The following is a 23,424-nucleotide window of genomic DNA, read 5'->3' on the forward strand; positions in this document are numbered from 1 at the left end:
GGTGATCAACAGAGAAATACAGCTTTATGGTTTATAATGGGCTAGGAACCCCAGATCCTTGTTAAGTCTTTTCTGTTGGGTGTTAAAATATTCATCTTCTGACTTCAAAGGTCAAATGGATAAATGGGCTATTTGAAAATTTCCCTCCCATCCTGCAGTTAAAAGTATGCATTGATGGTTCTTTGTGTTTGTGAGGCTGTTGGGATTTATTGTTTTGCTTTAACTGCAACTACTCTGCTGTCTCCCAGAAGCTGCTAGTGATGACCTAGTCTTGCCCAGTGGTTGAGCCAGCCCTTTCCCCCTTTCTCATATTTAGCTGACGACAGCGTGGCTTTTTCTTAAACTTCTGGCTTTCCGTTTCCCATAATCAGTTCTTACTGTGTCTTCAGCCTGCTAGGTAGACCTGGTATATGTGAACTTCTCTGTCTTTTAGGAAAGTGCTTTATTTTATACATATTGGTGACCTTGTTCTCTGATGAAAAGGAGAGGGAGCTCCCAGGTTTCTCCATAGTTGAAAGCAGAACTTCAAAGTGACCCTTGTATGTCCCTTTCCAAGTTGAATGTGGAAGTCTGCATAGTTCAGAGCATGGGGGCTCTTGCAGCCTTTGCACTTAACCCTGAAGGGGTAATAGGGTTAACAGAATTAAAATGGTGAAACAGATTGCGAAGTAATAGGCTGATTAAGAAACCTAGGGAGTAATTTTGTAACAATTCATATAGATTTGAGGGTCACTACCATTGTAATTTACACAAATTCTCAAAGGGAAGTCCATGTGCATTTGTCTTTGAAAATTACCCCACCAAATGATCCACACACAATTATTCTCACTAGTTTGTGAGAATAGCTTATTCTTAGGAAGGGTTTTTTTTTTTCACTTTAAAATATTTTTATTTTGCATAACTCCGTAACAAGAGCACACCTCGCTCGCATTTACCCACACAGGGGCACATGTGTACTAAACTATTACACTATTACTTCTGAAACCAACTCCCCACTGCACCCACAGCAAGAAATAACAAAATCATAACAGACACCAACCACCACCCAACTCAACCGTATACCCCTAAAATACATCATCCCCCACCCATTCACTCTAACCACCCCTCACCCCTACTCAGCATGAAATCACCCCATGATTCTTTGGTACTCTCTCTCCCCCTCCCCCCAACCCCCATCCTATACAACTTCATTAACTTAAATACTTGTCAATTGCTGTTGTAAGCGAGCCCATCTTCCCTCATGTCTCCTTTCCCCCTCCCTGCGGTAGGCTGTTAATCTCTCCATTTGCATTAACTGACCCAATTTACATTTCCAATCACTCAGTGTCGGGGGATCAACCCTCTTCCAATACTGTGCTATGAGGCACTTTGCTGCTGCCAACCCCCAGCGCAGCCATTTTCTCTCTCTCGTCCCAAGATTCCCTCTCATTGTGTAAGCCCAGAAGGCACACCATAGGGCTGCACACCAATGATGATCCAATTAACTTTACTAAGGCCTTCTTAACCCCTTGCCAAAAAGGTACCACCCCGGGGCATGTCCACCATATATGCAAAAAGGAACCTCTTTGTAAACCACACCTCCAACACAGATCCGATGCACCAGGGTAGATCCTCAATCTCTCCGGCGTATAATACCAACGAGATAAAACTTTATATGCATTTTCCTGCCCCAAAACACATACTGAAGCTTTCCGCACCTCCCCACAAATAACTTCCCACTCCTTATCCGAAAAGCGGTAACTTAAATCCTCCTCCCAAGCCCCCTGAAAACCAAATGGCCTTGCATCAAATCCCCTCAAAAATTTATATATCACTGATATTGGTCTGGGAACCTTCTTCAACAAAAGCCACAGATTTTCCAAACTCTCCCTCTCCTGTGGATTCCCCCCCCCCCCCCCCAACCCAGTGCCCCCACAAAATGTTGAATCTGTATATAGGAAAACTTGTCACCCCCTGATAAACTAAACATAGAACACAACGTATCGAAGCTCTTCACCCTCCCCCCGTAATACTGCATGGAAATTCACAATGCCCGCTTGCCCCCACCGCACAAAACTAGCATTTGCTCTCCCTGCCCCAAATCTTGGCTCCCACCGCAAAGGCGCCAGTGTCGACGCTCCTTCCGACTGCCCCCATTTCCTCTTCACACCTCCCCACACTTCCATCAGATGCCTCACATATGGGTTCTGTATCCCTGCCAATATCCCTCCCATTCCTTCAGAAGTCCACAAATAAGAGCTCAGTGGCCTGTGCGGGCTACGTGACTACTCCAACTGACTGGCAGGCTTAGTTATCCTCCTCTCCCAGTCTACAATCATCCTCAATTGAGCAGCAATGTAGTACCATTCAAAATTGGGTACCACTCTACCCCCCCTCTCAGGATCACCCCATAACACTCGCCTCGACAAACGGGGATGCCTACTCCTCCTCCCCTCATATAAACTGTCCCACCAGACCCTGCAATTGCTTCAATATCTGTTTCCGGATCGCTACTGGTAATACCTGAAACAAAAACAATAATCTAGGCAACACATTCATTTTCACCACAGCCATACGCCCCCACCACGATAGCCACAATCCCTTCCATCGGGACAACTCCCCCCAAATTTGATCTATTATCTTCCCATAATTAAGACTATACACCCTATCGAAGTCCCTAGGAATCTGAATCCCCAGGTATCGAATATGGTGTTTGGCCCACCGAAACGCGAACAATGCTCTCAATCTTCTTTTTTCCCCATGAGTTCACTCTTATCCGTATTAACTCTTAGGCCAGCATATTCAAATTCCTCAAAAATCCCCAAGACCACCGGACGTGACCTCTCCGGATCCACCACATAAAGCAACACATCTGCAAACAACGCAATTCAATGTTCCATCCCCCCAACCTTAATACCCTTAATATCCGAGTGTTGCCTTATCAATACTGCCAGAGGTTCCATGTACATAGCAAAAAGAAGTGGGGACAAGGGACATCCCTGCCTGGTCCCTCTACCTATTAGGAAGAAGGACGTATAGCCCCCATTAATGCTAAGGTGCACCTTCGGTGCTGTATACAACGCTGACAGCCAAGCCCTAAAATGATCTCCCAAGCCCATTCGATTCATCACTGCATGCAAAACCCCCCAGCCTTTTCAGCATCTATGGCCAACAGAATTGTACTATCCCGAGATCTTTGCGCCTCCCATATCAAATGAAGAGTACGCCTAATATTATCCCCTACCTGTCTCTTCGGTATAAATCCCGATTGGTCAATATGGACCAACTTCAGTAGCACTCTAGCCAGTACCTTAGCCACAATCTTTCTATCCACATTCAGAAGGGATATGGTCTCTAGGCACCACAAACTACCGGATCTTTCCCAGGCTTAGGCAAAACCGTTATCCCATCCTCAGACATGGACAGACATGGATTCCCAGCTCTACCACCAGCTGCCTTTCAGGTGCTGTGGAGGACTTGCAGCTCATCTGCATATCCTTACAGCCTTCTCCGGGGTGACACCCAGGTCCACTCCGATCCACCCAGGGCCTCCGCTCTGGGTGCCGCGCGCCGGAGCATTTTTCTCTTTGCATCTAATCTTCTTCCCAGTTGCTACAGTACCTCAGTCATTTATGGCCCCTATTCACATTCTCTTCCTAGCCCTGTCCCTTCCTAATCTTTTCCCTCACCCCCTACCTCTCTCCACTACAGGAACTCACTGCCCATCCATCGACTTCATCACCTCACCTTCTCTCCTACCCCCTTCCTCCCTCTTGGCTTTTAATCTCCGTCTCTTTCTTCCCTCCATTTTGCCTTCCCCATTCCACCTAAATACCTCTTGCCTTCGACGCCTGCGAGGCCACACCTCTCCTACTCTCCTCCGCTCTCTTTTACTCCTTCTCTTACTCTCAGCCGGTGACATCAATCCCAATCCTGGCCCTCCTCACCAACTATTATCCCAACTCTACAGATCTCACCGCGACCTCTCTAACCTCATCTCTATTCCTCTACTCCCCTCCTCTTCTCTGCCCTTCTCTTGCGCCCTATGGCATGCCCGCTCTATCTGTAACAAACTCCCCTATATCCAGGACCTCTTTATCTCGCGTCACCTCCATCTGCTCGCCATAACAGAAACCTGACTCTGCCCTGATGACTCTGCTTCAGTCGCAGCCCTCTGCCATGGTGGTTATCTTTTTTTCACATACTCCTCGCCCTACTGGTCGCGGGGGCGGTGTTGGACTACTTCTCTCTCCCTCCTCCAGATTTCAACCCCTTCTTCCACCTCAATCTTACTGTTTTTCCTCCTTTGAAGTCCACTCTATCCGCCTTTTCTCTCCTCTGCCTCTTCGAATAGCGGTCATTTATCATCCCCCTGATAAGTCCCTTTCATCCTTTTTCAGTGACTTTGATGCCTGGCTTGCCTTCTTCCATGATCCTTCCTCCCCCTCTCTCATCCTTGGTGACTTTAATATTCCTGCTAATGATCCTTCCAACTCTTATATTTCCAAGTTACTCGCTTTAACATCCTCCTTTAATCTCCAACTATGCTCCACCTCCCCCACTCATCAAAATGGTCACTGTCTTGATCTCATCTTCTCCTCCAACTGTTCACCCTCTAGTTTCCTTGCCTCTGATCTTCCCCTCTCTGATCACCATCTTATAACTTTCACACTTAAATCTCCTCCCTCCCAGTCCCATCCTATTATATCTAATTTATCTAGGAATCTTCACGATATTGACCCTTCATCTCTATCCTCCCATGTTTCAAACCTCCTCTCTACTGTGGCACCATCCAAGTCTGTCAACGAGGCTGTTTCTTCTTACAACAATACTCTATCCTCTGCCTTAGACACTCTTGCACCTTTGATGACTCGCCCTATAAAGCGCACAAAACCCCAACCTTGGCTGACTTCTAATATCCGCTACCTACGTTCCTGTACCCGCTCCGCCGAACGCCTCTGGCGGAAATCTCGGGCCCTTGCTGATTTCCTACACTTTAAGTTCATGCTGACCTCCTTCCAATCTGCTCTTTTATGCGCCAAACAGGATTATTATATCCAACTGACCAACTCTCTTGGCTCTAACCCTCGACTTCTCTTCACCACATTGAACTCTCTCCTCAAGGTGCCCCCTCCCCCAACTCCCCCTTCATTATCTTCTCAGACCCTTGCTGAATTCTTTCACAACAAGGTTCAAAAGATAAACCTTGAATTCTCTACCTCGCCACCTCTCCCTCCACTAGTCCGTTCCCCTCTCTCTCCTTCCCCTCATTCTTTTTCCTCCTTTCCTGAAGTTACTATAGAGGAAACTACACTTCTCCTTTCTTCCTCAAAATGTACCACCTGTTCCTCTGATCCCATTCCCACCCACCTTCTTAATGCCATCTCACCTGCTCTTATTCCTTTTATCTGTCACATTCTCAACCTCTCACTTTCCACTGCAACTGTCCCTACTGCCTTTAAACATGCTGTGGTCACACCTCTCCTTAAGAAGCCTTCACTTGACCCTACTTGTCCCTCTAATTACCGACCCATCTCCCTCCTCCCTTTTCTTTCCAAATTACTTGAGCGTGCTGTTCACCGCCGCTGCCTTGATTTTTCTCTCCTCACATGCTATTCTTGACCCACTACAATCTGGTTTTCGCCCTCTCCACTCAACCGAAACTGCTCTTACTAAAGTCTCCAATGACCTATTACTGGCTAAATCCAGAGGTCTCTATTCCATCCTCATTCTTCTTGATCTTTCCGCTGCTTTTGACACTGTTGATCACAGCATACTCCTTGATATCCTGTTCTCACTTGGATTCCAGGGCTCTGTCCTTTCCTGGTTTTCTTCCTACCTCTCCCTCCGCACCTTTAGTGTTCACCTGGTGGCTCCTCTCTACTTCTATCCCTCTGCCTGTCGGCGTACCTCAGGGTTCTGTTCTTGGTCCCCTCCTCTTTTCTATCTACACTTCTTCCCTTGGTTCATTAATCTCATCCCATGGCTTTTCCTACCATCTCTATGCTGATGACTCCCAAATCTACCTTTCTACCCCTGATATCTCACCTTGCATCCAAACCAAAGTTTCAGCGTGCTTGTCGGACATTGCTATCTGGATGTCTCAACGCCACCTGAAATTAAACATGACCAAAACCGAACTTCTCATTTTTCCCCCCAAACCCACCTCCCCACTTCCCCCGTTTTCTATTTCTGTTGATGGCTCTCTCATTCTCCCTGTCTCCTCGGCTCGAAACCTTGGGGTCATCTTTGACTCTTCTCTCTCCTTCTCTGCTCACATCCAGCAGACCGCCAAGACCTGTCGTTTCTTTCTTTACAACATCCGTAAAATCCGCCCCTTTCTTTCCGAGCACTCTACCAAAACCCTCATCCACACTCTTGTCACCTCTCGTTTAGACTACTGCAGTCTGCTTCTTGCTGGCCTCCCACTTAGTCACCTCTCCCCTCTCCAATCGGTTCAAAACTCTGCTGCCCGTCTCGTCTTCCTCCAGGGTCGCTTTACTCATACTACCCCTCTCCTCAAGTCGCTTCACTGGCATCCTGTTCAAACTTCTTCTACTAACCTATAAATGTACTCACTCTGCTGCTCCCCAGTATCTCTCCACACTCGTCCTTCCCTACACCCCTTCCCGTGCACTCCGCTCCATGGATAAATCCTTCTTATCTGTTCCCTTCTCCACTACTGCCAACTCCAGACTTCGCGCCTTCTGTCTTGCTGCACCCTATGCCTGGAATAAACTTCCTGAGCCCCTACGTCTTGCCCCTTCCTTGGCCACCTTTAAATCTAGACTGAAAGCCCACCTCTTTAGCATTGCTTTTGACTCGTAACCACTTGTAACCACCTGCCTCCACCTACCCTCCTCCTTCCTGTACCCAATAATTGATTTGATTTGCTTACTTTATTTTTTTGTCTATTAGATTGTAAGCTCTTTGAGCAGGGACTGTCTTTCTTCTATGTTTGTGCAGCGCTGCGTATGCCTTGTAGCGCTATAGAAATGCTTAGTAGTAGATAGTGAAGGGTAAAGCAAAGATGTAGCATATAGATAGGTAAGGCATCTCTGAGACCTGGTGGAAGAAAGATAACCAGTGGGACACTGTCATACCGGGGTACAAATTATATCATAGTGATAGGGTGGATCGAATTGGTGGAGGGGTAGCATTGTATATTAACGAGAGCCTTGAATCAAATAGATTGAAAATTCTGTAGGAAACAGAACACTTCTTGGAATCACTGTGGATTGAAATTCCATGTGTAAAGGGGAAAAGGATAGGATGATGTACTACCGTCCGCCTGGCCAGGATGAACAGACGGATGCAGAAATGCTAAAGGAAATTAGGGATGCAAACAAACTGGGCAACACAATAATAATGGGTGATTTTAAATTACCCCGATAGTGACTGGGTAAATGTAACATCGGTGATGAAATCAAGGACAGCTTTATGGAGCAGCTGGTACAGGAGACAACGAGAGAAGGAAAAATTCTAGACCTAGTCCTTAGTGAAGCGCATGATCTGGTGCGGGAGGTAATGGTGCTGGGGCCGCTTGATAACAGTGATCATAATATGATCGTATTTGATATTAGCTTTGAAGTAAGTATACATAGGAAATCAAATATGTTAGCATTTAACTTTAAAAAAAGGAGAGTATGATAAAATGGAAGAATGGTGAAAAGAAAACTTAGAGAAACGACTGCGAGGGTCAAAAATTTACATCAGGTGTCGATGCTGTTCAAAAACACCATCCTGGAAGCCCAGGCCAAATATATTCCACGTATTAAAAAAGGAGGACAGAAGACCAAACGACAGCCGGCGTGGTTAAAAAGTGAGGTGAAGGAAGCTATTAGAGCTAAAAGAAAATCCTTCAGAAAATGGAAGAAGGAACCGACTGAAAATAATAAGAAACAGCATAAGGAATGTCAAGTCAAATGCAAAGCGCTGATAAGGAAGGCTAAGAGGGACTTCGAAAAAAAGATTGCATTGGAGGCAAAAACACATAGTAAAACTTTTTTTAGGTATATTAAAAGCAGGAAGCCGGCAAAAGAATCAGTTGGACCGCTAGATGACTGAGGAGTAAAAGGGGCGATCAGGGAAGACAAAGCCATAGCGGAGAGGTTAAATGAATTCTTTGCTTCGGTCTTCACCGAGGAAGATTTGGGAGTGATACCGATGCCGGAAATGGTATTCGAAGCTGACGAGTCGGAGAAACTTAATATTCTCTGTAAACCTGGAGGATGTAATGGGGCAGTTCTACAAACTGAAGAGTAGCAAATCTCCTGGACCGGATGGTATTCATCCCAGAGTACTGATAGAACTGAAAAATGAGCTTGCAGAGCTGTTATTAGAAATATGTAATTTATCCTTAAAATCAAGTGTGGTACCGGAAGACTGGAGGGTGGCCAATGCAACGCCGATTTTCAAAAAAGGTTCCAGAGGAGATCTGGGAAATTATAGACCGGTGAGTCTGACGTCGGTGCCAGGCAAAATGGTAGAGACTATTATTAAGAACAAAATTACAGAGCATATTCAAAAGCATGGATTAATAGACAAAGTCAACATGGATTTAGTGAAGGGAAATATTGCCTCACCAATCTACTACATTTTGTTGAAGGGGTGAACAAACGTGGATAAAGGTGAGCTGGTTGATATTGTGCATCTGGGTTTTCAGAAGGCGTTTGACAAAGTACAAAGGCCAATGTAACGCCCATTTTTAAAAAAGGCTCCAGGGGAGATCCGGGAAATTATAGACCGGTGAGACTGACGTCGGTGCCGGGGAAAATGGTAGAGGCTATTATTAAAAACAAAATTACAGAGCACATCCGAGGACATGGATTACTGAGACCGAGTCAGCACGGTGTTTGTGTGGGGAAATCTTGCCTGACCAATTTACTTCAATTCTTTGAAGGAGTAAACAAACGTGGAGAAAGGGGAGCCAGTTGATATTGTGTGTCTGGATTTTCAAAAGGCGTTTGACAAGGTACCTCATGAAAGGCTACAGAGGAAATTGGAGGGTCATGGGATAGGAGGAAATGTCCTATTGTGGATTAAAAACTGGTTAAAGGATAGGAAACAGAGAGTGGGGTTAAATGGGCAGTATTCAGAATGGAGAAGGGTAGTTAGTGGGGTTCCTCAGGGGTCTGTGCTAGGACCGCTGCTTTTTAATATATTTATAAATGATTTAGAGATGGGAGTAACTAGCGAGGTAATTAAATTTGCTGATGACACAAAGTTATTCAAAGTCGTTAACTCGTGACAGGATTGTGAAAAATTACAAGAGGACCTTACGAGACTGGGAGACTGGGCGGCTAAATGGCAGATGACGTTTAATGTGAGCAAGTGCAAGGTGATGCATGTGGGAAAAAAGAACCCGAATTATAGCTACGTCATGCAAGGTTCCACGTTAGGAGTTACGGACCAAGAAAGGGATCTGGGTGTCGTCGTCGATAACACACTGAAACGTTCTGCTCAGTGTGCTGCTGCGGCTAGGAAAGCGAATAGAATGTTGGGTATTATTAGGAAAGGTATGGAAAACAGGTGTGAGGATGTTATAATGCCTTTGTATCGCTCCATGGTGCGACCACACCTTGAGTATTGTGTTCAATTCTGGTCGCCGCATCTCAAGAAAGATATAGTAGAATTGGAAAAGATGCAGCGAAGGGCGACTAAAATGATGGCGGGGATGGGACGACTTCCCTATGAAGAAAGACTAAGGAGGCTAGGGCTATTCAGCTTGGAGAAGAGACGGCTGAGGGGAGACATGATAGAGGTATATAAAATAATGAGTGGAGTGGAACAGGTGGATGTGAAGCGTCTGTTCACGCTTTCCAAAAATACTACGACTAGGGGGCATGCGATTAAACTACAGTGTAGTAAATTTAAAACAAATCGGAGAAAATTTTTCTTCACCCAACGTGTAATTAAACTCTGGAATTCATTGCCGGAAATGTGGTGAAGGCGGTTAGCTTAGCAGAGTTTAAAAAGGGGTTGGACGGTTTCCTAAAGGACAAGTCCATAAACCGCTACTAAACGGACTTGGAAAAATCCAAAATCCCAGGAATAACATGTATAGAATGTTTGTACGTTTGGGAAGCTTGCCAGGTGCCCTTGGCCTGGGTTGGCCGCTGTCGTGGACAAGATGCTGGGCTCGATGGACCCTTGGTCTTTTCCCAGTATGGCATTACTTATGTACTTATGTGGCTTGGATCTCTTTCAGGGAGAGAAAACTAACAACTTATAGCAGCAGCTTCAGAGAGCATTTTCCATCTCACAGATAGGCTGCAGAGAATACCTTCTCCTGCTTTAGACTTAGCCTGGCCTCAGAATGACATCCTATAGTATATCTCCTATCAAACTGAGCTCTCTTTTTCATCAAGCACTGCCATTTCCTCCCCTCACCCTCCCCACTGACAGTTTGAACTTCGTGGTGAGGCAGCCATGGGCAAAGAAAGTGTTAACTCTGAGAAATGATATTAAAAGCTTGAAGTTTGAATTCTAATTTTTTACTCTGCAACTAAAGTGAAGGTATGCCAGATGGTTCATATTATTTTCAATGTCTGGCTTGGCCGAGCCAAAGGTTAGAAAGGTCAGTGAGAAATGAAACTCTGTCCCTTGTGAATAATGAAAGCTAGCTCAACATCTGTATACTGTTAGGCATACTGTAGTTTAAAGATGAAATAATTTCAGAAGTTCTTGATATGTAGATTTTGTTATAAGGAGATAGCTTAGATATATAGACCATTATAAGTATGTAGAATATGTTTTATAAGGATGCTTACTTTAGAATATGCTGTATTCTGTGTAAATTAATAATTCTGTGTAGAATGTCTGTTCAACTCTCTGTCTGACGTTCTGAGTAGGGCTGCAGTGAAGAGATCAACATGTGGTTTGACTTAGCCATAGTTCTGGCTGGTTCAATGTATAAGCTGATAGGTGAAAGAGGTCAGGACTAGTCAGCTCTCTTCTCCTTGATTAATTATAGGTAAAATGTAGAAATGGTCTTGAAAGTAATAACCTGATATGTATGCTATTAAGTAAGATTGGCCCTTGACCCCTTTAATGAATACCAGAGTTTAGTTAGCAGTTAGTACTAGGAATATGAGAAATCAATCATAATAACATGTAAGAGACTGGAGCCCAAATGTCTGGTGTAAGGGGCCCCAGGTCACAGGTCAGTTTAGGATGTCTGGAACCTATGTAACTGATATTTGTATAGAGCTGATTGGTTGAGGCAAGGTAATCAATCTATTCCTTAACCAATTGGAGAGTAAGGGGGCTAGGCTAGATAGAACTGTATTTAAGTGGGAGAAGAAGCAGTTTACGTCAGAAGGAGCTCAGAAGAAAGAGAAGGACAGAAGGAACAGACAGAAGAAGGAGAAGACAGCATAAGAAGAGAAGCAGCTGAGACAGAAGCCACAAAGACACAGAGAGCTGAGACAAAGACACAGAGAGCTGAGACAAAGACACAGAGAGCTGAGAGAAAGACACAGAGAGCTGAGAGAGAGACAAAGAGAGCTGAGAAAGAGAAGAAGAGACTTAATGCTGATGTTCTACTTTGTTTGCTGGCAAATAAAGAAGATTTCTCTCTCATTCTGGTGTGCTGTCTGACTCCTGAAGTATCATAAATTCATGCATCAATTCCTGCAACAGTGGGTGTGGCTTGGATCTCTTTCAGGGAGAGAAAACTAACAACTTATAGCAGCAGCTTCAGAGAGCATTTTCCATCTCACAGATAGGCTGCAGAGAATACCTTCTCCTGCTTTAGACTTAGCCTGGCCTCAGAATGACATCCTATAGTATATCTCCTATCAACTGAGCTCTCTTTTTCATCAAGCACTGCCATTTCCTCCCCTCACCCTCCCCACTGACAGTTTGAACTTCGTGGGTGTGGCTTGGATCTCTTTCAGGGAGAGAAAACTAACAACTTATAGCAGCAGCTTCAGAGAGCATTTTCCATCTCACAGATAGGCTGCAGAGAATACCTTCTCCTGCTTTAGACTTACCCCTCTACCCACCCACCCCTAGAGTGACATGTCTTATATAACCTCCCTATCAACCCACTCATTACTTTACCTCACCCATTTCTATTCTTCTATCACCTTCTCCCACTACTCCAACCAGAGTTACACCTAATCACACTGACCACCCTTCAACATCTTCAGTCCTTCTGTGACTGTTCTCTTGTGCTTGACTGCTTAAATATTTTAAATTTAAATGCTTTACTTTTTGTCTATTAGATTGTAAGCTCTTTGAGCAGGGACTGTCTTTCTTCTGTGTTTGTACAGCGCTGCGTACACTTTGTAGCGCTCTAGAAATGTTAAATAGTAGTAGTAGTAGTAGTACTTATGTACCTCATGAAAGACTCCAGAGGAAATTAGAGAGTCATGGTTAAAAGATAGAAAACAGAGAGTAGGGTTAAATGGTCATTATTCTCAATGGAGAAGGGTTGTTAGTGGGGTTCCCCAGGGGTCTGTGCTGGGACCGCTGCTTTTTAACATATTTATAAATGACCTAGACATGGGAGTAACTAGTGAGGTAATTAAATTTGCTGATGACACAAAGTTATTCAAAGTCGTTAAATCGCAAGAGGATTGTGAAAAATTACAAGAGGACCTTACGAGATTGGGAGATTGGGCGTCTAAATGGCAGATGACGTTTAATGTGAGCAAGTGCAAAGTGATGCATGTGGAAAAGAGGAACCCGAATTATAGCTACGTCATGCAAGGTTCCACGTTAGGAGTCACGGACCAAGAAAGGGATCTTGGTGTATGTCGTTGATGATACGGTTGAAAACCTTCTGCTCCGTGTGCTGCTGCGGCTAAGAAAGCAAATAGAATGTTATTAGGAAAGGAATGGAAAACAAAAATGAGGATGTTGTAATGCATTTGTATCGCTCCGTGGTGCGACTGCACCTCGAATATTGTGTTCAATTCTGGTCGCCGTATCTCAAAAAAGATATAGTGGAATTAGAAAAGGTGCAGAGAAGGGCGACGAAAATGATAAAGGGGATGGGACGACTTCCCTATGAGGAAAGGCTAAAGCGGCTAGGGCTCTTCAGCTTGGAGAAAAGGCGGCTGAGGGGAGATATGATAGAGGTGTATAAAATAATGAGTGGAGTTGAACGGGTAGATGTGAAGCGTCTGTTCACGCTTTCCAAAAATACTAGGACTAGGGGGCATGCGATGAAGCTACAATGTAGTAAATTTAAAATGAATCAAAGAAAATGTTTCTTCACTCAACGTGTAATTAAACTCTGGAATTCATTGCCAGAGAATGTGGTAAAGGCTGTGTGCATTTCTATCCCTTAGCCCCCACAGGGAGAGAAAGCACTACAGCCCCAACAGCTGGAAAAATAATAATAAGAAAGAGAACTTAGATTCCATTAGGTGCAGCCAGTAAATTACCTTTATTAGTATCTCACAGAGCCAAAAATACAAAATAGTTCTCTCCCTGGAGCAGGTTGCCAATCAACAGTGCACATCCTGAAAGACAAGGTCTGCTCAGCTAATACTGCCCCGGACATCACATATACACTGTTACAAGTTTACGTTTTCCCAGAAATCATGCGATTTCCCATGAACCAGAACCATTAGGTAGCCTTATACCATATATGGATTGGTCATGTATTCTATCAGTCTCTCCTGATGGGAGTTCACGTGCAAAGTCGGTAGCAAAATCCACCCAACACTCCATACTACTGACCCACATCTATTTGTCCGAATAGGTTATATCAATGCTAGATCAGTAGTAAACAAAAGCAAAATCATCACAGATTGGATCACCTCAGAAAACCTCAACCTACTCTTCATCACAGAAACCTGGATCTGTAACTCAGGATCTATCATAAACAAACTATGTCCTCCGAGCTACAAAATATCACACTGGCCTAGGAAAGACAAAAGAGGAGGAGGAATCGCACTCATCTACAGATCCAACTTCTCTGTAGAAATTTGAAATGGCCTCGATAAAACTACACAGCCCCACACTATCTGACCACCTAACCTGCATACTGTTTTACAGACCCCCCCCCCCCCCCCCCCCCCCCCCAAACAACTGGAACCACAACCAAACCACATTCATGGACTTCATATCAAACGCATGCGTTAACAACTCCAATATATTATTAATAGGAGACCTAAACCTCCACTTAGAAGACTCCAACTCTGCCCACACTCGGGAATGTAATGACTTCCTCCAACTTTGTGTCTTCAACCTTCCTCCAACACAACCAACCCACATTAAAGGACATACACTCGACATCATCGCCCACAAACTCCACAGAACAAAACTTCCTCTTATCAGACATTCGCTGGGCAGCTTCCCCCTGGTCCGACCATCACAAAGCAACACTATCCATACAATGGCGGAAAAAAGACCAACCCAAACCACCTGACCCCATAACAGTTAACACCAGTTGACAAATCGACAAGGAAACTTTCTGGCAAAAAATCTATGACAACAACTGGTCAATAGATCCAAACTCAAACCACTTCCTCACAGAATGGGACAATAGATGCAAACTTATTCTGGATGAAATCGCCCCACTACACTCCAAAACTCTACACACACAAAAAAAACCCTCACCATGGTTCAATGATGAACTAAAAAAACCTAAAGACACAAACCAGGAAGCTAGAAAAAACTTGGAGCAAATCAAAAGACGATCTCACCCTGAATGCTTGGAAACAAACACAAAAGAAATACAAGAATGCCATTAAACGAGCCAAAAGAACATACTACACTAAGCAAATCACATTCACCGGAACAGACATAAGGAGGTTCTTTATGAGTTGGTATTGTTTCTTTAACACGAATCCAGTAACAACTTCACCCTCAAATTGTCCATCTGCCGACCAGCTGGCCAAATATTTTAACGACAAAATCATTAAGCTATGCAACACAATTCCCCAAGACGACGCCAGCATCGATACTTCCCTTGACGAACTGGACCCCGACTCAGAAGAGATCCCGGCAGACCGCTCCTGGACAAACTTCACGCTCCTCAGCACTGAAGAAATTTCCACAGCAGTATCCAAACTCTCCAAGTCTCACTGCCACCTGGACCCATGCCCCAATTACCTGATGAAAAATGCCCCAGCACAATTCATTACAGACCTCACCACCCATCTAAATTTCCTACTTCAACAAGGCTCCTTCCCCTCCAAACACGGCAATATTCTATTGACACCAATACCAAAAAACCCCAAGAAATCAGCAAACATCACTAATTACCGACCTGTGGCCTCCATCCCTCTTCGGACCAAACTAATGGAAAATAGAGTGACCTCCCAACTCAATGAATTTATACAAAAATTCTCCATACTACATGATTCACAATCGGGTTTTCGACCTGCACACAGCACAGAAACAGTACTTCTTACCCTAATATCCAAGTTCAAACAAGAAATTTCAATTGGAAACAACATACTTCTGCAGTTTGACCTATCCAGCACATTTGACATGGTAAACCACAATATTCTTACAAAACTACTGGACAAACTAGGGGTCGGCGGCAACATCATTAAATGGATAAAAAGTTTCATCACCACCAGATTCTACCAAGTCAAATCAACCACATCAATCTCGTCTGCGTGGTCATCAAAATACGGAGTTCCCCAAGGATCGCCTCTATCCCCGATCCTCTTCAATCTTATGATGATTCCTCTGGCCAAATCCCTATCCAAATCTGGTCTAAACCCCTTCATCTACGCAGATGACATCACCATTTTCATCCCTTTCCAATCCAACCTAGCAGAAGATAAAATAATCACTGGCATGAACATCCTAGCCTCCTGGGCTAATGCTTTCAAGATGAAAATGAATAAAGAAAAAACTCAATGCTTAATCCTCTCATCACAACACTCTACTCCCAAATACCCTGACCACCCCCGACGTCACAATCCCAATATCCGACAATCTAAAAATCCTAGGAGTAACTTTAGACAACCACCTAACTCTAGAAACTCATTCAAAAACCATTACGAAGAAGATGTTCAACATGATGTGGGTACTGAAAAGAGTGAAACCATTCCTCCCCACAAAAACATTCCGCAATCTGGTACAATCCACTGTACTCACCCACGCTGACTAGTGCAACAGCATCTTCATTGGATGTGAAGCCCAAATCCTGAAAAAACTCCAAACCGCCCAAAACACGGCTGCCAGACTCATTTTTGGTAAATCACGATTTGAATGCGCAACACCACTCCGTGAAAAACTCCACTGGCTCCCCATCAAAGAACAAATAAACTTCAAAGTTCACACACTGATCCACAAGATCATCCACAGAGAATCTCCAAGCTACATGAACAATCTGATCGACGTTCAAGCCAGGAACGGGTCCAACTCTTCTCGAACATATCTCAACTTTCATCTTCCCACGTGCAAAGGTCTCAAATACAAAACCTACTACGCATCCAACTTCTCCGTTATAGGTAGCCAACTCTGGAATGCCATACCAAGATTCATCCGAACAACCAACGAACATCTACCCTTCCGAAAGCTGCTGAAAACCTGCCTATCCAAACGACCCGACTTAATTTACGAACCTAATCCACACCACTAACAGCACCTATACCTCTATTCCTCCTCCTCTATCTCTTCCTTTTGTCCTACACTATAAAATCACACCATAACCCTTCTAGCCTTCAAATGTGTTATTTCTGTAATACTCTGTAACCCATAATTTGTAAGCCGCCCTGAACTTATCGAGCGGGAAAGAGCGGGGTATAAATACAATAAATAAATAAATAGCCATTGGCTAGTTGGTTATCTGTTCTGCGTACCCTTGTGTCCTCTCTCTGTCTCTCTCCACAAATTTCAACATACTGGTAGGTTTCACTGTGTCCTCAGTCTGTTAGCAACTGCCAAGGTTACATCATTATATCCAGTTTATATGAAAAGCCTAGTCTCTGCTCCAGCAAAGTCAGCAAAATGTGTCTCCCTGAAGTGTCTGTTCTCAGCTCCTGTGAGAACCAAACTGAGCAAAATACAGGCCTTAGGCCTAGCCCTTAGGAACAGGCCAAGCATAGGAAGGCATATACAGCGGTTAGCTTAGCGGAGTTTAAAAAAGGTTTGGATGGCTTCCTAAAGGAAAAGTCCATAGACCGTTATTAAATGGACTTGGGGAAAATCCACTATTTCTGGGATAAGCAGTATAAAATGTTTTGTACTTTTTTGGGATCTTGCCAAGTATTTGTGATCTGGATTGGCCACTGTTGGAAACAGGATGCTGGGCTTGATGGACCTTTGATCTTTCCCAGTATGGCAATACTTATGTACGAGAGTAAAAATAGTTAGAAAGTAAGGTGACTAATTTGAAGAAAGTTGCACATGAGGTCAGAGAGATGGTTAAATTGTATTTATTTATTTACTAGTAAAAAAGGCCCGTTTCTGGAACGAATGAAACGGGCGCTAGCAAGGTTTTCCTGGGAGTTTGTATGTTTGAGAGAGCCAGAGTGAATGTGCGGGTGTGTGACAGAGTGAGACTGTCTGTGTGACAGTGTGTGTGTGAGAATGAGAGTGTGTGACAGGGTCCCCTCCCCTGTTCCTAATGCCCCTGACCCCTCCCCTCCTTTTCCTCCTCCTTCCCACACTTTGGGTTCCTTAAGGCTTTCAAAAGTCTATGTACCCCCGTGGCCCTATCGCCCAGTATCCTGATACCCCACTGCTTTCCTCCTCACCCCTCCCCCAAGATGTAATACTTTCACGGCCTTCATTTTTAAAAAAAAGTGTCCTATCTACCCTGTGTACAAATGCCCGGCATTCAGATTGTGTTCCTCCCGAACACTTTTGGTTCCTTCAGTTTTCTTCAGTTTGTTAAAACTCTCCTATGTACCCTGCGTGCTAATGGCCAGCATTGAGATTGTTTTCCTGTCCCAAATTTGCATGTCTTTCAGTCATTCACAACTCCCCACCCTTCTCCAGTTTAACACTTTAGTTTCCTTCAGTCTTTTAAAACTCTCCTATCAACCCTGTGTCCTAATGGCCAGCATTCAGATTGTTTTCCTTTCCCAAATGTTCAGAACTTCCCCCCTCCCCCCATTTAACACTTTCGGTTCCTTCAGTCTTTTAAAACTCTCCTATCAACCCTGTGTCCTAATGGCCAGCACTCAGATTGTTTTGCTTTGCCAAATTGTCTGTCACTGATGTCACTGAGGTCAGTGCGTGCCTGCCTAGCAGACCACTTCCGGCAGGCACGGTCCCAAGCACATCCTGTTGGAGGTGAAAATTATAGGATTTGTTGCATTTGTATTCCACATTTTCCCACCTATTTGCAGACTCAGTGTGGCTTACATAATACTGTAGAGGCAGTCGCCATTTCCGGTATAGGCACATTGGAGAATCGTAGAGGGGAAGAGTTTTTGGTTTCGTTGTGTTGCGAGGTTTAGGCATTTAGGTTAGGTCGGATGGGTATGCATTTTTGAACAGGTTGGTTTTTAGTGCTTTCTGGAAGTTCAGGTGGTCGTACATGGTTTTCATGGCTTTTGGTAATGCGTTCCACTTTTGTGTGCTTATGTAGGAGAAGCTGGATGCATAGGTTGATTTGTATTTGAGTCCTTTGTAGCTTGGGTAGTGGAGGTTGAGGTATGTTCGTGTTGATCTGATTGTGTTTCTCATTGGTAGGTCTATGATGTCTGTCATGTATCCTGGGGCTGTGCCATAGATGATTTTGTGGACCAAGGTGCAAATTTTGAAAGCAATACGTTCTTTGATTGGTAGCCAGTGTAGTTTTTCTCTGAGTGGTTTGGCGCTTTCAAATCGTGCTTTGCCAAATATAAGCGTGGCTGCTGTATTTTGAGTGGTCTGAAGTTTCTTTGAGTTCTTCTTTGCATCCTGCGTAGATTCCATTGCAGTAATCTGCATGGCTTAGTACCATTGATTGTATCATGCTGCGAAATATTTCCCTCGGGAAGAAAGGTTTCACGCGTTTGAGTTTCCACATTGCGTTGAACATTTTCTTAGTTGTAGATTTAACTTGGCTCTCAAGTGTAAGGTTTTGGTCGATAGTGACGCCGAAGATTTTCAGGCTCTCTGCAATAGGGAGGGTGTAGTCTGGAGGTGCTTATAGTGTGGGATTTTGTACATGTTGTATTGGGATGAGAGGATGAGGCAGTGTTTTATCTGTATGAGTTTTAGTGAAATGCGGTTTGCCCATGATGTTTAGACTGAGTTAGATTTCGGTGGTGATTCTGGCGGTCGTATTTTTGTATGGTGTGTATATATATATTGTGATGTCATCTGCAGAGATGATGAGTGAAGGCCATTATTGGATAAGGACTTGGCTAGTGGTGTCATCATTAGGTGAAGAGGGGTCGTGATGGTGATCTTTGGGGTACTCCGCAGTCAGCTTTCCGTGGTGAAGAAATGTTTGAGTGTGATTTCACTTGGTATGTTCTGATGGTTAGGAAACCCTTGATCCAGCTAAGTATGTTCCACAATACCGAAGTAGTCTAGGAGTCTAGTAGTATGTATGGTTTTACCATGTCAAATTGAAGGAGGAGTATGCTTTTACCTGTTGCTAATTTCCTGTTTTGAATTTGGCCAAGAGTGTCATGAGTACTGTCTTAATGCTATGGAGGGGGCGAATCCTGATTGGTGATGCTGTAGGATTGAGAATTTATTTATGTAATCATCAAGTTGCTTGGTTACCATGCTTGCCGTCAGTTTGACTGCTAGCAGATAGATGCTATGGTGCGGTAGTTGGTGAGTTTGCTTGTCTTTTTCTTGGTGTCTTTACGAATTGAGGTGAGTAGGATGTTGCCATTTTCCTTTGGGAAGAGACCATGTTGGAGTAAGTAGTTTAGGGGTGGGATGTGAGGTTTGCTATGACGCGGTCGGGCACGGATTTTATTATGTAGCTGGGTCACGTATCCAATTTGCAGTTAGTGATGGAGAACTTATGAATCGCCTGGGTGACTGTTTCAGTGGTGAGGGGTTGAAGTTTGACCAGGTTCGGTCCGCTGGGTATTCTCCTGGGGTTGGGTCCAGACCGTGATGAAATTTTCAATATCAGTATTGTCAAGAGGAGTTTATGTAGGTTTACAATTTTTTCATTGAAATATTTGGCAAGTTTGTCTGCGGATGGGATGTCTGTGTTGTTCATGGTGACCGGGGGGTGGTATCTAGTAATTTGTTTGAGTTGGTATAGGTTTCTTTGTGTCTTGTAGTCTGGTCCTATTTTGGTTCTGTAGTATGACCGTTTGGCCTGTCTTGTTGCATATTTGTATTTTCTTTGTAGTTGTTTCCAGGCATTGAGTGTGTTGTTTTGTCTTTTATTTTTTTCCATGCTCTCTCGAGTTTCCTGGATTGTGTTTTTAGTTTTTTCAGTTCGTCATTGAACCATGGTATCGAGGTATGTCTTCGTGATGTTCTTGTTTGTATTGGTGCTTGTTTGTCTAGGATGTTTATGCATCTTTTGTCCCAGTTGGAAGAGGTAGTGTATGGAGTTCGTTTTTGTCGTCCATTCGCTATTGTATATTTTTTGCCAGAATATTTCGGGTCTGTTTGACCTCATGTGCTGTAAGTTGTTTGTTCTTGAAGTTGGTATGAGCTCTTCTTCCGCCAGTTTAGGGATAGGTTTGAGTTTGTAGTGGTCGGTCCATGGTGTTTCAGACCATTTAGTATCAGCTGTTATTAAGTTTTGGTCTGTGGACAATTTGTGTGAGATGAGGTCAAGTGTGTGCCCTTTGAAGTGGGTTGCTTGTGTGTGTGGCCATTTTAGATCCCGTAGGTGGAGGAATTCCTTGCATTCTCGTGCGTTTAGCTGAGTTTGGATCTTCTAGGTGGAGATTAATGTCTCGTAGTAGCAATATGTTTGAGTTGGTTACACAAGTGTGTGAGACAAAGCCCATGAAAGTTGACTGGCTTTCCTTCCAGTTGACTGGTGGTCTGTAGAACAGGATACAGTTCAAGTGGTCAAGCAAGGATTTACTATGAATTCTGATTGAGGCTATTTCCAGTTGGGTTGTTATTGACTCGGCAGTGGTTTCAGTTATGAAGTGGGATCGATGGATTAGTGCTATGCCTCCGCCTCTCTTTTCCTTTCTGGTCCAGTGAGCGATTTTGTAACCTGGAGGGCATAGGTCAAGGATTATGGGGTCCTTTTGATCATGGATCCAGGTTTCGTTGATGAAGATCAGGTCCAGGTTTTCTGATATGATCCAGTCAGTTATTGTTGTTGATTTGTTAACGACGGATCTGGCGTTGATGTAACCCACTTGGATTTTTTGGTATGGGGCTTCAGTGTTTAGTATTGTGTGGTTTTTTTGTTAGTTGTCATTTCTTTGTTGGTGTGTGTTTGATGTGACCTATTATCTCAGCTAGGATAGGAGTGGATAAACATGTCCAGCTGCAGTGTGTGTAGCCCGAGTCACTCCTTGTGTGTGAGTGAGACTAACAAGTTAGTTACTTCATCCATTGAAGAGCCAAGCTTTCACCCGCTTCCTGAAGTAGAGAAGTCTTGTGTTAAGCGGAGCCTTTGAGGCAGTGCATTCCAGAGTGTGGGGGCTACTCCGGAGAAGGCTCGCTTGTGGGTATCACATCGTGTAATGTCTTTTGGAGAGGGTGTGGTTAGTGACAGTCATGAGTCTTGGTGCTGCATTCTGAATCTGAATCAACTGAAGCTGGTGCAGAGCTTACAATCTATTAGATTGTAAGCTCTTTGAGCAGGGACTGTCTTTCTTCTATGTTTGTGCAGCGCTGCGTATGCCTTGTAGCGCTATAGAAATGCTAAATAGTAGTAGTAGTAGTAGGCCCTTTGTAGTCAGACCATTGTATAGTGCATTGCAGTAATCCAGTCTTGATGTTATCATGGCATGCACAACTAGGATAAGGTTTACCTTCTGGATGTAAGGAGAGACAGCGTAGCTGTTGCATATAGTAGAAGCAGCTCTTGAAGGTTGCTTGGATTTGGGGAATCAGAGAAGTGTTGAATTTAACTGTATTCCAAAGTTCCTGACTTGTGATTTGAGGGGGAGTTCATACTTTCCAAAAGGGATTTTGATGTCTGGTATGTATCCACTTGTGTTAGGGACCCAGACAAGCTTGGTTTTACTTAGGTTCAGGCAAAGTTTGTTGTGTTTAGCCCATTCTTGAATCGATGTTAGGTAATCAGTTTGTTCAAGGCTATAGGTAAGTCAGGTTCAATGGATATGAGTAGCTGCACATCATCCGCATAGATGTAGAACTGAGTGTCCATTGACCGAATCAGCTCAGCTAGTGGCTTGAGGTAGATATTGAACAGAATAGGTGACGGCATCGATCCTTGTGGTACCCCACAGGTCAGTGTCCATGGTGGTGATGAGTTGCTGCCAGACGTTATGGATTGTTGCCTGTCTGATAGGATCTGAACCAGGCAAGTGCTGTTCCATTGATACCTGTTTTCTGTCAGTCATGCTAGCATGATGTCATGATCCACAGTGTCAAAAGCTGCTGTACTAACATCGAGGCAGATCCCTTGTTTTGGTTTCTGTGAAGATCATCTAGTAGGGGACAGGCTTCTTAAACAAGATCCTTTGAGGATAGAGTGTCTGACAGAGAACCTGGGAGCACTTTTAGACCCCGATAGATTGTTCCTTTTCTGATATAAGAGGAACAGAAACCCTAACGGTTGGTTCCCACATCAAAGGCATAGAGGGTTCTTGGATACTTTCTTTTTTTTTTTTTCTCTAGCAGTCCTCTGAGTGAGGAGCCAGTACAGCAGTCCACTGAAAGTGGTTCAGCAGCTCAGTGAATATTATATGAATTTCCTGAAAGGAAGTGTCTTCAGATGTTGGATTGGAGACTAGAAACCTGAAACAAACATTCCTGAAGAGCAGTGCTGGATCATCTGTCCTTGAGAAACAGTAGCCTTTTCTAATTTAAAATATACAGTGCCCAAAATACTGACCTGGTGACTTAGAACCCATTCAAAATGTAGGTCAGAGCCCATAATGTGGATTCTAGAATTTCTGAAATTCTCTGTAAGACCAACATTTTTGGAGTAGGCACTGCATCTGAAGGAGGCCATTCATAAGGGCGGTGGTAGCACTATAGAAGTGATCAGTAACAGATGATGAGAGCTACAGTCTATTGCACATTGTCTGTCTCCAGTTATCTAAGCAAATGGAGTCCGTGCTGGAATTGGTTCTAGCTATTGACATAGCTAGAACCAATTGACAAATTCCCTTGGCTCCAACCCTCGACTTCTCTTCGCCACACTGAACTCTCTTCTCAAGGTACCTCCGTCCCCAATTCCCCCCATCTCGTTCTCCTCAGACCCTAGCTGAGCACTTCCATGATAAAATCCGTAAGATTAACCTTGAATTTTCATCCAAACCCTCCCCACCTCTCTCTCCCTTAGTCCTCACGCCCTACTCTCCTTCTCCTTCTTTTTCCTCCTCCTCAGAAGTTTCTGCTGGAGAAACTGCCCTTCTTCTTTCCTCCTCTAAATATACTACCTGTTTCTCTGAC

At 44.0% G+C, this 23,424-nt stretch overlaps 2 protein-coding genes across 2 annotated transcripts in view; both read left to right on the top strand.

The window, feature by feature from the left end:
• Positions 1-23,424, top strand: part of GTF2H1 (general transcription factor IIH subunit 1) — a 1,055,813-nt gene that overhangs the window by 153,989 nt on the left and 878,400 nt on the right. The window lies entirely within an intron of this gene.
• Positions 19,292-23,424, top strand: part of LOC115469656 (protein SAAL1-like) — a 33,435-nt gene continuing 29,302 nt past the window's right edge. Inside the window, exon 1 of the mRNA XM_030202448.1 lies at positions 19,292-19,361. Coding sequence (XP_030058308.1) covers positions 19,292-19,361 — 70 coding nt within the window. The remainder of the gene's footprint in view (positions 19,362-23,424) is intronic.

This window comes from Microcaecilia unicolor, chromosome 4, assembly GCF_901765095.1.
Source record: "Microcaecilia unicolor chromosome 4, aMicUni1.1, whole genome shotgun sequence".
Classification (NCBI taxonomy): domain Eukaryota; kingdom Metazoa; phylum Chordata; class Amphibia; order Gymnophiona; family Siphonopidae; genus Microcaecilia; species Microcaecilia unicolor.